Source organism: Nomascus leucogenys, chromosome 13, assembly GCF_006542625.1.
Source record: "Nomascus leucogenys isolate Asia chromosome 13, Asia_NLE_v1, whole genome shotgun sequence".
NCBI classification, from domain to species: domain Eukaryota; kingdom Metazoa; phylum Chordata; class Mammalia; order Primates; family Hylobatidae; genus Nomascus; species Nomascus leucogenys.
Window position 1 is genome coordinate 32,150,175 of NC_044393.1, and position 15,945 is coordinate 32,166,119.

Sequence of the window (15,945 nt, forward strand, 5' to 3'; positions counted from 1 at the left end):
CTCCGCAACTCATTCCCAATTCATTGTCTGCATGTAGTCCAAATTACTACTCTAAAACACATTTGATCACATTACTTCCTGACTTAAAATTCTTTAGGCCAGGTGCAGTGGCTCATGTCTGTAATCCCAGCACTTTGGGAGGCAGAGGTGGGTGGATCACGAGGTCAGGAGATTGAGACCATCCTGGCTAACATGGTGAAACCCCGTCTCTACTAAAAATACAAAAAATTAGCCGGGCATGGTGGCGGGTGCCTGTAGTCCCAGCTACTCGGGAGGCTGAGGCAGGAGACTGGCATGAACCCAGAGACGGAGCTTGTAGTGACCCAAGATCGCACCACTGCACTCCAGCCTGGGTGACAGAGCAAGACTCCGTGTCAAAAAAAAAAAAATTAATTATTTAATGGCTCCTATTGCCTACCTACAACAGCATAACAAATTCCTTGCCATGAAACACAAGGCACTTGCTTGAATCTCACTCATAAATATCTCCTTCATGGCCTCCTTAGTAGTAGCATTAATCTGGTACCCTCCTGACTCTCCCGCCTTACCTCTCACCCCTCCTTACATATCACGTTCCAACCACAATGAACTACTACTGGTCGCTCCCCAAATGGTTCTTATCTCATTACCTTTGCTTGTGCTTTCTCTGTCTGAAATGCCCCGGCTGCTTGAAAGCACCCAACTCATCTTTTCAAGCCTCCACTTTTATAAAGCTTTTCCTCTTTTACAAAGCCTTTCAATAGATCTCTCCACTCCCAGGACCTACAGAACTGACCCCTTTATCCCACTGTATATGGTTTTATCACAGTCCATACAAAACTTAATTGCACTTATTTATTTAGATGTTCATTTCCCCCTGCTAGCCTGAGTGCTTCGAGGATGGAGACTATTTTACTCCATCAGACCCAAGTACCTAACATAGACCTTGGCAAGTATAAAGCATTCAGTAAATGTTTGTTGAATGAATGCAGTAAGAATGAATGAACACATGAGTAATAGAATTTATACCTTGGACTCTAGGAGGATACCTTGGGAGCCTTCTCCTTAATCCCAACAATGCTGCAACCGTTCGAAACATGTTTGGAATGTCTTTCTTGGAGTGACTTTCAAAGGCACTTTCTGGACCATGCAAGACAGTTGCTCAATCTTTACTATTCATTTAACAAATAGTTTCCACCTCTATTATCTTGGACTACTCAGAAGTTTTAGTTCCAAATAACCTTAGACTAGATTCTAAAAGCAATTAATGTTTAAAATACACGTGAAGATTTGTCATCCTGGAAGTGATCCAAAAGGCTCATCTCAGGATTCAAGATGCATGGCTTTTCCATAATGCTTTGTGCAGTATCACAATCATTGGAAGGGATTTACAGTCTCTCAAGGTGACCACTGGGAGTGCTCATTCTGCTGTGAAATTTCTTATACGTTTTCTAAAGAATGCTAGAATCATTAGCATAGTGAAATCCAACATAGCAGATCTTGTATTCAGAGTGACAAAACTCCAAGAAATGGGTTGTCAAATGATGTTTAACATAAAACAGCAACAACAACAAAATCTGCTCTTCTATAGACATGTGGACACCAGCATCTTGCTTGAATGCACCAGGGGCAAGTGGAAGAGAGACAAATAGTGAGCAAGAAGCCAGAGGTCTGTCTGTTCCAGCCCAGATCTGCTTCCAATCTGTATAACCTTGAACACATCAGACATCCTTCTAGGCCTCGGGGTTTTTTAATAAAATAAAGTAATTGAAATAAGTAATTGAGGATTCATTTAGTTCTAAAATAATTCCCTCTCTCTGCATTCGCCCAACAGAAATGTCTGCATTTTAAAAGAGAAGCAAGGGAAACCTCTAATAAGTAGGCCATGAAGTAGATATGTATGAGTGAGCTCAATCTCTTAATTAGTTGGGGGAGAGGAAAAGATGATTTATGAAAATCATCTTTGCAGCAACCATCCACTCACACCCCATCACCCCTTCCATCAAAGTTAACTAGGGGCTCGATTGGAAATAATGAAAAGAAAATTGGGTTTACAGAAACAAAGAAGGATTTTTTTTTTTTTTTTTTTTTTTGCTATTTTAAGTTTTTTAAATTATAAGCTCCTTGAGGACTGGAATATTGTCATTTGCATTCTTTTGTCTTCCCATATCACCTACTAGAAGGCCCCGTAGTAACTGTTCAATGAACATATGTTGGTTAATATTACCGTATTTACTCATTTACACATCTATCTGCTCTACCAGACTGTGAAAGCTTTGAGGACAAGGGCCGTGTCTTATACCATCTTTGAATTCCTAGCGTCTAGGTGCATGTCAGCTTCTACTATTACTCACTCAGTTATCCGATATCAGAGTGCTTGTGCTGTGGTGGTCACTATACTAGGGGCTGGGGATACAGAGTGAATAATATAGATATACACGGTCCTTGTTCTCAGGGAGCTCACATTCTAATGGAGGAAAGAGACAATGAAGAAGTAACAAATCAAATACTTCCAAATTTTCACAAGTGCTCTAAAGAAACCTAGCAGAATATGGAGCTAACGGTTATTAGAGGGATGCTCCCTCAATGAAGGGGAAGGTATCTCTAAAGAGGTGATATGTGGTTAGAATGGGGCAATGTGGGTGGACAAATGATGCATTTAGGAAAAGCAGCCAGGACTGAGGATGGGAATGGGGAGGTGAATACCTCTCCCTAAGACAGGATGTGCCCCCCAGGTACCCTGGGACAGGATCTCAGGCCTGTCCCAGGGCAGTTAGGAAACTACTCTGAAGCAATGTTATTTTGGGAAGTATACATATTTAAAAAAAAGCCTGCTGGCCTCCCCAAGTCATCCCTAAAGTATCTCTGCTAAAATTACTCACTGGTCTCACTGACACCACATCCACCTCCGTGGTGCCCCGGCTGCCCAATAGAGGTCAGCACCAAGTTCACATTTCACACCCTCGTGCTCAAGTCTTTATCACTCCACCTCTGCCCTAGGAGCCCTTTTCTCATTTCTGCCTCACTTGGGCCCACTGCTGCCCAAGCTCATCTTTCATCAACTCTATTTATTGTCCCCTTGCCACTTATCAACCACACGTGGAAGTGCACAGGAAACACTGTAAGGACACACGAAACAGCTTCAGCACTGGGGGGATGTAGATGGGGAACAACAGCATCAGACAGACAAGCTGCATCAGGCTCTGGAAGGTGGGCTCTTAAATTCTGCTGTAAAAGTCCAACACTAGAAGTTCAAAGACTTTTTTTTTTTTTTTTGAGACAGAGTCTCGCTCTGTTGCCCAGGATGGAGTGCAGTGGTGCAATCTCAGGACACTGCAACCTCCACCTCCTGGGTTCATGCAATTCTCCTGCCTCAGCCTCCTGAGTAGCTAGGAGTACAGGGGCCCGCCACCACGCCCAGCTAATTTTTTTGTATTTAGTAGAGACGGGTTTTCACCATGTTGGGCAGGCTGGTCTCCAACTCCTGACCTCAGGTGATCAGCCCACCTTGGCCTCCAAAAGTGTTGGGATTACAGGCGTGAGCCACCACGCCTGGCCGACTTACTCTCTTTTAAATGTTTCTTTTAAATGTTTCCATGGGCCAGCTACATTCCCCTGTGAAAGGAGAATAAACCTTGGGACCCCAAAATCAGTAAGCCAAGGAGAAAAGCCAAGCTAGGAACTTCAACAGGCAAATCTGCCTCCCGTTCAAAGATGAAAAAGGTACATACCTGCCTCATAATTTGCCCACTTGAAAATTCCTTGGGGGCCCCAAGATCTTCACCTTAAAACAGTTCTGTTGAATTTCACCCTGACAATATAAATTGATAGCTTATCTTCGCAGGTACAGGACAAAGGACAGAACTCAAAGTCATCCCTTGGCTCACCTGAGAAATGCACATCTGATTGCTTCCTCTGCCCTAATTATCTTATGTAAAAATGCAGATTCACTGAACTAGATGAATGCATAAGTAACTATTCCTCTACCCCCTCTCACATGTGAACAAAGAATGCAACCATTTGCCTCTTATCTACCCACACCTTTTCAAAATCTCTTCCCCTTTCCCCATTATCCACCCTTTCCCCTTAAAATATGAAGCCCTCAAAATCATCTTTGGAGAAAGGTACAGACCTGTCTCCCAGGCATGCGTCCTTAACCTTAGCAAAATAAACTTCCAAATTGATTGAGACCTGTCTCATACTTTTTGGTTTGCACCCCTTTCAAAACCTCCCTTTCTGAAAAGTGAAGCGGGTAGAAGAAAACACATCTAACATCTCTTCCTATGCTATGCTTCTCTAGAAACCAAGAATTGAAGTCAAATCACTAGAAATTTTAGTAGGGAAACCTGCAAACAGCCAGTATCAAACTCAGAAACCTCATTTGCCACAATAAATATGATAACAGTAAGCATTGTAGGGTACAATAATATAGTGTTTAAGGAGATGATGGGCTCAGAGTCTGGTGCTGCATACTAGATACCTCTCAGTGTTTATTTCCTTGTCTGAAAAATAGGGATAAGTACAGACTCCACCTCTTAGAAGTGTAATCAGACATAAATAAGACAATCTACATAAAGTACTCAGGACAATGTAAGCACTCAATAAAATGACAATTACTATTAACAATACCCCTGCTTACTGTGTGTCAGGCACCATACTCGGTGCTTTATCTGGGCTCCCTCTGTGATGTACCCAACAAATCTGTTTATGTAATAAGAGCCCCAGAGGATTCTGAGAACCAGCTGGATTTGGCAAACACTTCCATTCTGCAAATTGTGTCAATTCGGTCACACCTTACCTAGTGCTTTGCAGATCTGTTTACACAGAATTTTCACAGGTATAACCTGGTACACAACTACTCTAAGATCTCAACTAACTCTTAATGAACTCTGGTCACCCTTCCCTACTTACTACTTCACCCTAGCATTTCTAGAGTACACACAACTGACAAACCAATTTCCTAATCAGTGTTTTCAAAAATGTAGTTCAGCTGGGTGCGGTGGCTCACGCCTACTATCCTAGCCCTTTGGGAGGCCAAGGCAGGTGGATTGCTTGAGACCAGGAGCTGAAGACCAGCCTGTGCAACATGGCGAAACCCAGTCGTTACTAAAAATACAAAACTTAGCTGGGCATGGTGGTGTGTGCCTGTATTCCCAGCTACTCGGGAGGCTGAGGCATGAGAATTGCTTGAACCTGGGAAGCAGAGGTTGCGGTGAGCCGAGATTACATCACTACACTTCTGCACTCTAGCCTGGGCAACAGAGTGAGACTGTCTCCAAAAAAAAAAAAAAAAACAGTTCAGGTGTGACTGATGCTATGAGAAAGGATCTTAGGTGAGGTGTAGACTTTTTTTTTTTTTAAATAAGCACATATTTCCTAAGAACCTTCTATTTTAAAAGGTAACCTCTATTTTTATATAACAGCATGGACCCTGGAATCATATCACCTAAGATTCGTATGCCAGCTTTGCCGCTCACTAGTTTGTGATCTTGGGCAAGTTATTTAAACTCTATGTTTCCTAACTGTAAAATGGATTGATAAAGTACCTACAGTGCTTACCTCATAGGGTTGTTGTGAGAATTAAGTGCATTATTATATAAATGTAAAGAGCTTAGAATAAAGACCTGGCATGTAATAAGCATTATATAAGTATTAGCTATTATTGCTGTGTTATTTGTGGCAAAAGGTACTGGTTTTCCATTTACATATTTATTTAAAAGTTCCCTTTAAATTTACGTTAGGTTACAAAGTGAGTTGATTTTTAAAATAATAATATTGGTATGTAAGTAAGGTACAAGGATATAGGACAAATTGAGAGAGTGGTACATAAATAAAAACAAAAACTTAGGTAGGGGGAAAAGCTCAGAGGAAAATACGTTATTAAAAGCAAGGTGCCAGCCAGGCACGGTGGCTCACGCCTGTAATCCCAGCACTCTGGGAGGCCAAGGCGGTTGGATCACCTGAGGTCAGGAGTTCGAGACCAGCCGGGCTAACATGGTGAAACCCCGTCTCTACTATAAATACAAAAATTAGCCAGGCGTGGTGGCATGCGCCTGTAATCCCAACTACTCAGGAGGCTAAGGCAGGAGAATCGCTTAAATCCAGGAGGTGGAGGTTGCCGTGAGCTGAGATCACACCACTGCACTCCAGCCTGGGCAACGAGAGCTAAACTCCATCTTGAAAAAAAACAAAAAACAAAAAACAAAAAGCAAGGTGCCAAAAGAGTGTTAAAGAAACCCTGAAGAAATAATTTCTCTTATCTGGGGCTCCATTTTCTTGTATGTAAAACTAAACATTGAGCCCTTCTGGCTCTAGAACTCTGAGGTTTGCACATAACCTACTTTTCCCTTGTATTCACAACACTGTTTCCTCAATGGGTAAAGATAAAGAAGGCACAGCCCTTGGAGATTAATCACTTGGGTGGGGGAAGATTTCTTAAAAGTTTATTGTAACAGAGCTTGGCATATAGTACATGTGCATCATGGCAGGGAAAAAAAAGCATCGTGAACAGAAGAGAGACCTCACGCAAAAAGCTCTCAATCAAAAGTAGGTATCAGGGAGGAGAACCATTTCTAAGCATAATCATGATTTTTGTAAAGCCTGGAAAATATAACTTCAAGTTGCTTCTGATTTAGTGCTAAGAAAATACAACAAACAAAACTAGGTACTCAGTCAAAGGTAATACATTGGTGCAGTTTCCCCTAAAAGCATGGTGACTCTAAAGCAAGCAAAAAGAAAGAAGATAGGAAAACAGAGTGCTTCTAGAGTTATCCCGGACCTGCATCAATCCAGGCAATCCAAACCAGTGGCAGCGGGTGAGGTCCCCATCTGCACTGAAATGTAACTAAAAGCCACTTTCGCATTTATGCAGGTGCTTAACTCCATTGCTTATTCTCTGACTGTAGCCTTGCTTCCTGATTGCACATTTTCTCTAAAATTGTGGTTGTGAGCCTATTATCAGACTACAGCCCACTTCTCTGAAACAGTTTCCAGTGGCTCTTGATAAACTTTTCTCCAGCTTAACTGACCCACTAACAGCTCCCAGTAGAAGCTTCTTGTTTCCCACCATCAGGCTTTTTATCATGTAATTCCTACTGCCTGGAATGTTCTGCCAATCCAGTCCATTTGCATTTCTGCAAGTCAAAATTCTACCATGTAATGGAGAGGCAATATAATGAGGTATTAAGATCACAGACTCTGCAGCCAGAGTGTCTGAACTCTTACTTGCTCCACCATGTACTAGCTAAATGCTCTAGGAATACTACATAACCTCTGTGTGCCTCGGTTACCTCATCTGAAACAGGTGATAAAGTAACCCACCTAAAGGGGTTGTTGTCAAAACTAATGGGCTAATATATGAAAAGGGCTTAGAGCAGTCCTGGCACATAGTAAAAGTGTCAGCTATTATGACAACAATAGCAACACAATAACTATTACTACACATCGTCAAGGCTCAGGTCAAATGGTGCCTCTCTACAAAGCACACCCTGAACTTTCTATCTGGAAGAAACCATTTTCTCCTCTGAATTCCTATTTTAACTGTCATCTCTCTCAGAACACTTCTGTCCATTTTCTATTATCCACACATATATTGTCTCCCATACCAGACTTTGAGTTAACTAAAAGCAAAACCCACTTCCGATAAGTCTCTTTATTACCTGCAGTTCCTAATATGATGCCCTGCTCATAATATCTACCCAAACTTTTGTGTGAATGGGTGGATATTTGGTCATGAGCAGGACACTTCTGCCAGCACACATAGCCTCAACCTTACCACAACATCTTCCAAAATCTTAGTAGGGCAAGGTCTGGAATGAAATTCAAAGTGTTCATCCTCTGATTTCTTCTTTGATTCTCGCTCCTGGATTCTTTTCTCAATTTCCAAATCAAAGCCAATAGGCTCGGTGGGTGGTTTCACAGGTGGTTTCTTGGGCAAGATGGGCCCACTTTCAAGTATTCTGGGATCAAGTTCACGTGCTTTGAATTTGTATCTGTAAGGTGAAAATTTAAATAACCACAAAAAAATTTTAATAAAATGAAAACTTCACAAAGTAAGCCAACCACAAAGAATAGTAATCATTAAGATTATGCTCCCATTGACTGGACAACAGAATAAAATAAATAAAAACGAAAAACAACGGGCCAGGCACGGTGGCTCATGCACGTAATCCCAGCACTTTGGGAAGCCAAGGTGCTTCTGATTTAGTGCTAAGAAAATACAACAAACAAAATTAGGTACTCAGTCAAAGGTAATACATTGGTGCAGTTTCCCCTAAAAGCATGGTGACTCTAAAGCAAGCAAAAAGATAATTTGAGGTTAGGAGTTCAAGACCAGCCTGGCCAACATGGTGAAACCCCATCTCTACTAAAAATACAAAAATTAGCCAGGCGTGGTGGTGCACACCTGTAATCCCAGCTACTAGGGAGGCTGAGGCAGGAGAATCTCTTGAACCCAGGAGGCGGAGGTTGCAGTGAGCTGAGAGGCACCACTGCACTCCAGTCTGAGCAACAAGAGCGAAACTCCATCTCAAAAAAATAAATAAATAAAAAATAATAAAAGAATAAAAGAAAAAATGATTACCCGTCACACATAGTAAAATTTCAACTCTCTACAGCACTATCTTTACCTCTAGAAGAACGAATAAATCAGACAGTCCTAACATCCCTACCACTTAAGAATTGAGGCTTCACTTCACAGAAGATGCTCCCCCTCCTCAAAAGAAGCACAAAAAGGAACGGAAGAAGGATACAGGAAATAAACTCCAATGCTAGGAATCACACTAAGTTTCCATTTCCCTCCACTAATAATAGCTGTAACAATCCCTTGGGGAGTCACAAAAGGGTGGGATCTACCTAACTTAACCTTAGAGGGCATTCCTTAATTGAAATCCTAAGTAAGTTCTTCTACTCCAACCTCTGGATTCGAGTGTGTGTGTGTGTGGTGTGTGTGTGTGTGTGTGTGTGTGTGTGTGTATGTGCGAGACAGTCTTGCTTTGTCACCCAAGCTAGAGTATAGTGGCGTGATCTTGGCTCACTGAAGCATTGACCTCCTGGGTTCAGGCTGCCCCCTAGTAGGTGGGACTACAGACGCACGCCACCATGCCCAGCTAATTTTTTTTTGTATTTTTTGTAGGGATGGGGTTTCACCATGTTGCCCAGGCTGGTCTCAAACTCCTGGACTCAAGTGATCCTCCTGCCTCGGCCTCCCAAGGTACTGGGATTACAGGTGTGAGCCACCACACCCAGCCTGGATTCAATTTTTACCAGTTTATACTCCAGGACATCTCCATATTCCCACTATAGTCCTTAAATCATATAGGCAGGGGCATAGCCTGCAGAGCCTACTACTCAAATGCCATAAATTTTTACGGAAAGAAAAATAGCAACTGTCACCCTTACAGAACTGAAAATAAAGTAGGCAGGTTCATGGAACTCTTTCTTCCTCAGATACTGCCAGTGGGACTTACTGTTGCAGTTTCTCGAGCTCCTCAGCCTCCAGCTCTGCTGTACTTTTGCAGGTCACAGGCCGTGCACGGTGTTTGGTTTGCAGTACAGGAGTCTGTGGGTCTCTGCAAATCTTGGTCACAGAAGATTTGGAGGGTAACAGGTCTGTAAACAGAGAAGACAGATGTTCATCTAGCTCCGCAAGACCCAGTTTACTTGTAAGTGCTGATTCACCTATGTAGCCGAGAGAGGGATAAACCAACCACAGAGTGGCGGGCCCACAACACTCAGATCAGCTTACATCGGTCAAACCAACCAACATTCAGTTACTTCTCCCCTATACCTCTTTTATTGAGGGGTATGACTAAGGTAGCCTTTGGGTAAACTCTATTGTCATCTTCTGAACTGAAAATCCATCCATGTCTGACAGGTTCCTTATCACTGCACAGGCCTAGACTGACTTTCATTGTTTTTGAGACAGGGTCTCACTCTGTTGCCCAGGCTAGAGTGCAGGGGCATAATGGCTCACTACAAATTCAACCTCCCTGGACTCAGGTGATCTTCCCACCTCAGCCTTCCAAGCAGCTGGGATTACAGGCATGCACCACCATGCGCAGCTAATTTTTATATTCTTTGTAGAGACAGGGTTTCACTACGTTGCCCAGACTGGTCTTGAACTACTGGGCTCAAGCAATCCACCCACCTCAGCCTCCCAAAGTGCTGGGATTATAGGCGTTAAGCCACTGTGCCTGGCCAGGCCTATACTTTCTATTGACAATGCCAATTATTTTGCTTGTTATTAACACAAAAAAATTTTGCTTATTCCAGCTTTAAGATATAAGGCCTTCCTGGCCGGGCGCAGTGGCTCACGCCTGTAATCCCAGCACTTTGGGAGGCCGAGGCGGGGGGATCACGAGGTCAGGAGATTGAGACCAACCTGGCTAACATGGTGAAATCCCGTCTCTATTAAAAATACAAAAAATTAACCAGGCGTGGTGGCAGGCACCTGTAGTCTCAGCTACTCGGGAGGCTGAGGCAGGAGAATGGCATGAACCCGGAAGGCAGAGGTGCAGTGAGCCAAGTGAGCCAAATGAGCACCACTGCACTCCGGCCTGGGCGACAGAGCGAGACTCCGTCTCAAAAAAAAAATAATAATAATTATATATATATAAGGCCTTCCTAAAGACCAAGTAAAGCCTGAACAGAATGGCTCAAACCTGTAATTCTAGCAATTTAGAAGGCCAAAGCAGGAGAACTGCTTGAGGCCAGGAGCTCAAGACCAGCCTGGGCAACATAATGAGACCCTGTCTCCTAAGAAAATATAAAAATTAGGTGAGCATGGTGGCATGCACCTATAGTCCCAATTACTTGGAAGGCTAAGGCAGGAGGATTGCTTGAGCCCAGGAGTTGGACACTGAAGTGAGCCATGATCATGCCACTGCACTCCAGCCTGGGTGACAGAGCAAGACCCTGTCTCTAAAAAGCAAAACAAGAAGGAAAATAAATAAATAAATAAATAAAAAACAAAAGAAGACCAAGTGAAAACTCCCAATTTTATGAAATCAATATAAAAGCATCAAGACCACCTCTTACAGAAAATCAAATGGAGAAAGTTAAAAACTATGTTAAAGCATCAATATTAAGACATCACCACCACTCTTTGAAAATATTAATTTACCTGGCCAGTGAAACCTTGTCAATTTTCATAACTAATATAGAATGAATCTTTCAATTTAGGTCTTGTCACATAACAGTGGTAGATGAAAACCAAATCTATTTTAGAAATAAGCCATGTTTCAAAGATACATGTAACCATTATTTAGTTGTAACTGTACAAAGTTTTAAATAAAAATTGCATGATGTAATTTCTCTTTCCATTTGCCAGGACTAGTATTCTAAAAGCAGGACATATCAGACCCTGAGTCATACATTATTTGAAAAGTTATGCTTAATATTTAAATTTCCATTAGAATAAAGAATATTTCATTATTTTCATACTATAAAATCTAACAAAATCATTTTGGCCACTAGAACATAATAACAATATTAAAAAATGCTGTACTTGGCCAGGCACAGCGGCTCACACCTGTAATCACAGCACTTTGGGAGGTTGAGGCGGGCGGATCACTTGAGGCCAGGAGTTCAAGACCAGCCTGGCCAACACAGCAAAACTTGGTCTCTACTTAAAATACAAAAAGTGGCTGGGCATGGTGGCACACACCTGTAATCCCAGCTACTCGGGAAGCTGAGGCACGAGAATCTCTTGAACCCAAAAGGTGGACGTTGCAGTGAGTCGAGATCGCACCACTGCACTCCAGCCTGGGTGATGACAGCCAGAACAAGACTCTGTCTCAAAAAAAATGCCTATGCAAGGATATAAAAAATTTAGAGATCCTCAAAGGTAAAACAACCACATTCTGCTTTATCCAGAATACTATCCCTATACTCCCAACAACTATTTAATACCACCTCCACCCTTCAGATTTCATCTTCCTTCTCGTAGAAATTATTTCCATAAAGATAGAAACTATTAAATTAGAATCCACTCATCTGCTCACCACCAAATCTACAAACTCTCCCAGTATTTGCACCCATTCCTCCCACTCTTCCATCCTCCTTTTAAAGAACACTCACTCCACCTGTGCTAAGTATCCCTCCAATACCTGCCTGCTCAGGGACTTAATCCATTAGTTATCTCCTCTCTCTCGTACCTTCAGCTTCTTTATCTCTGACAAGACTTCTCAACATTCAGACATGCTCTCCCTATATCTCCCACCTCCTTTGACTCTTCCATCTCCCTCCTCAAAAACCCTTGCCATAATTTGTAGTGACCTATTTATCTCTAATGACAGTTTAAGAATGCAAAGAACTAATTAACTTATCTCTGACAGAGATAAATAGGTCACTACAAATTATGGTAAAGGCTTTTGAAACTTGATGTCAGAAACTTGATGTCGAGTTTTGAAACTTGAATTAGAAACTTGATGTTGAGTAGCACCAAGTCCATTTTATTTACCTCTATACATCTAACACAGTGTGCCTGGTTAGTAGTAGTAAAAATTTTGGTGGACCACTGAATAAAAAGCACATAGCCTTGAATGAATGAAATGCCTTCATTTTCTATAGGTAACTAAATGCAATGTGACACTTTGACACATGGCAAAAATGTCCGTTAAGGATGTGTAATGACATCTCAGGTTACCTTAATTCATTCCCCTTGGCCAATTATTGATGAGGAGGATCAAGATGGTTGATGGGTATGAGACAGATAGCTGGGTGGTTTGAAAAATTCTGAAGGATACATTTGTTGTCTGCATAGTCACATGCCATACTTTAATTGAAAAACTAGGATTTCAGCTACAGACAAATCTGTGCCTAAGATGTAAGCAGAGGGAATATAGGAGAGGTTCCGTCCAACTGTGACACTGGTAGGAAACTTACTAATATCATCCTTCTTGCTTCTCAAATGATATCTGTTAGGGGTTCGTTTATGGAAGTCTTCAACCTGCTGTGCAAGGGGCACATATGTAGAAACTGTTTCATCAAATGTTCTTTTCTTTCCTTGGGACAGGTTGAAAGGCTTAACAATGGTACATCCCTTAGTCACTCGGGCCTGTAAAGAGAAAAGTTGTTCCCCAAATGAAATGTCACGGAAGAGCTCACATCTACCATAAGCCACATATTCGGCACAGAGGACCAATAAAAAAGGCCTGTGTAAAACCAAGATTATTATTCTGAAGTTTGTCAGTCCTTGAGCAAGGGTTATAACTAGTCTATTCTCATTTAAAAAAAAAAAAAAAAAAAAAAAAGGAAGAAAGGATCTAGCACTTAACAAATCTTATGTTCTGGAATAGTACATAGGTAATTTTTCCCCAACCATGTCAATGTTTTGAAGGAATCCAGAGTAAGCTATCTTAGAATTGAAGTCAAAAAGCACTGCAAAGGAATCTCACCCTCAACTCCACTTAAAAAAAAAAAATTTGATTGGGCCTCTGGGTCTGCATCAGGTCAGGCAGCTTCCTGAATCAGTGGAATCTCTCCATACATCCCCTAAAGTGACTGATGAAGATACTTATTCCTATTCCTTGGACCAGTAATTTTGATAAAACTGTCTCTAATTGGAAGCAAAAGCCTTCAAAGACCTGTATCTCAAAGAAAGAAGCATAACCTCAGGGTTTAAGAGTGCAAATAACTAATTTCAAAAAATGATGATACTGACTACAAATGCAAGTGGAGATTATTAGCACTAGAATTTTTACTTACGATTATTACTGATATTGTTGGTGCTCTGGTAACAAAACTGCATGAGATTTGACTGGTCTGCCCCAACCCTATTTTTCCTATAAGATCTGTTATATTGGCCAGGCATGATGGCTCACACTTGTAATCCCAGCACTTTGGGAGGCTGAAGCAGGTGGATCGCCTGAGGTCAGGAGTTTGAGACCAGCCTAGCTAACATGGGGATACCCTGTCTCTACAAAAAATACAAAAATTAGCTGGGCGTGGTGGCAGGCGCCTGTAATCTCAGCTACTTGGGAGGCTGAGGCGGGAAAATCACTTGAACCCGGAAGGCGGAGGTTGCAGTGAGCCGAAATCGCGCCATTGCACTCCAGCCTGGGCGACAAAAGTGAAACTCCATCTCAAAAAAAAAAAAAGATCTGTTATATTTTACACAACTTTATAGACACAAGGTTTTTTTTCTCAATTATACTATTATAAACAGTGACCACAAATGCTACACATAAAATCCTAAATGAATATTAGTAACAGAAATGTTCATTTAGTCCATCAACTTACAGGAGATGAAGGATGCTTTCGTAGTTCAGATGTAAAGTTCACTTCCTTATATTCCTCCTGGTTCTTAGGATGTTGTTTGATTCGCTCATCTGTGCGGAAGTGGAAGTCAACTGATTTGGTGACCTGGCTCACTGATTTCTTCACAGGTTGCCCTGAGACACAAACACAGTAAAACACACAGACAACATTAAGATAGGGAACACCAGTAAATCCCCTTTACTCCAGTCCTTTTGCTATTTCTGTCACCATGGATCTAACTTTGCTCACTATCTACATGTAACCCAAAACTTGAAGTAGTCCTCAGGGACACTAATATATGTGTCATATTCACTGAGTACTATTAGGTTTGAGGCCTTTCAGTCAGATGCAAACTAAAAAAAAGTAGTAGCACAGCGTAGAAGAATCCCATCTCCCAGGTGTGGTCATAGCTATGGAGAAAAAGAATAACTGGAATACTTTTGATAAGAAAAGCTATGGACTGACTTTGAAAGCACATTTAACTCAGCATCTCTAAGAGGAAAATCCTATAAACTCCAGGGGTGCTTTTTCAATCCAGTAAGGAGAACTTTATAGTTATGACTCCACCAATAACAACTCTATGCCCGAGCAAAGCAGAACTGTGACCCCTTCAGCTCTCTCAGTTATATTTTTCCTCCATAGGTGAATTGGATTTGACTCAGTTTTCTTTTCCTCTGCCTTTAGAAAAAAATAGGAAAACAACAAACTGGCCTGCCCAATTACTTTATCTTCTGTCTCAATCCAAGTTCCTTTTTTTCCCTAAGACCAAGAACAGACTTTTAAGAAAGTACCAGTGGGCCGGGCACGGTGGCTCATGCCTGTAATCCCAGCATTCTGGGAGGCTGAGGTGGGCAGATCACCTGAGGTCAGGAGTTCGAGACCAGCCTGGCCAACATGATGAAATCCCACCTCTACTAAAACTACAAAGAATTAGCCAGACGTGGTGGTGGACCCCTGTAATCGCAGCTACTCAGGAGGCTGAAATAGGAGAATTGCTTGAACCCAGGAGGCGGAGGTTGTGTTGAGCCGAGATCGCACCACTGCACTCCAGCCTGGGCAACAAGAGCAAAACTCTGTCTCAAAAAAAAAAAAAAAAAAGAAAGTACCAATATATGTAAGTACCAATATATGTAAAGTACCAGTATATGTAAAAAGTGCTAAGGAATAAACACATCTTTTTTACGCTGACTACTAAATGAGAAAGCCCTTTTATTTACTTTAGAGACTTCAAAAACACCTACCAAGAGTGTAAGAACCACCCCTCACGAATCAGACCCAACCATAGCCAAGCTCACCTATTCCAGCCAGAGCAAGTTTCTTGAATTCTTCATTCTTTTTCCGCATCTCCACCACCTCTTGCTGCATTTTCATACTCTTCTCCAGCTCTTGCTCCTCAGTACTTTTTAGAACCTTCTGCCTAAAGAGAAAATCAATAAATGAGAAGAGAGGAGAGGAGAAAGGCGCTCAGTGACTCAAAAGAATCTACAGGCATTATATAATATTTTTAACCTGTGATAAAATAATCATCAAAACCAAAAAATATCATCTAATAAATAGATGCTAACTTAATTAGATAACACCATGAAAATAAATAAAAATGCACACTTTGGCCAGGCGTGGTGGCTCATGTCTATAATCCCAGCACTTTGGGAGGCCAAGGTGGGCAGATCACCTGAGGTCAGGAGTTCAAGACCATCCTGGCCAACA

General features: G+C 41.7%; 1 protein-coding gene across 1 annotated transcript in view; it reads right to left on the bottom strand.

Annotated features, from left to right (window-relative positions):
• TPX2 (TPX2 microtubule nucleation factor) overlaps positions 1–15,945 on the bottom strand; it is a 61,733-nt gene that overhangs the window by 10,098 nt on the left and 35,690 nt on the right. Inside the window, exons 8-12 of the mRNA XM_003273497.3 lie at positions 15,534–15,655; positions 14,221–14,372; positions 12,865–13,036; positions 9,447–9,588; positions 7,754–7,970 (exon numbers count right to left, since the gene is read on the bottom strand). Coding sequence (XP_003273545.1) covers positions 7,754–7,970; positions 9,447–9,588; positions 12,865–13,036; positions 14,221–14,372; positions 15,534–15,655 — 805 coding nt within the window. The remainder of the gene's footprint in view (positions 1–7,753; positions 7,971–9,446; positions 9,589–12,864; positions 13,037–14,220; positions 14,373–15,533; positions 15,656–15,945) is intronic.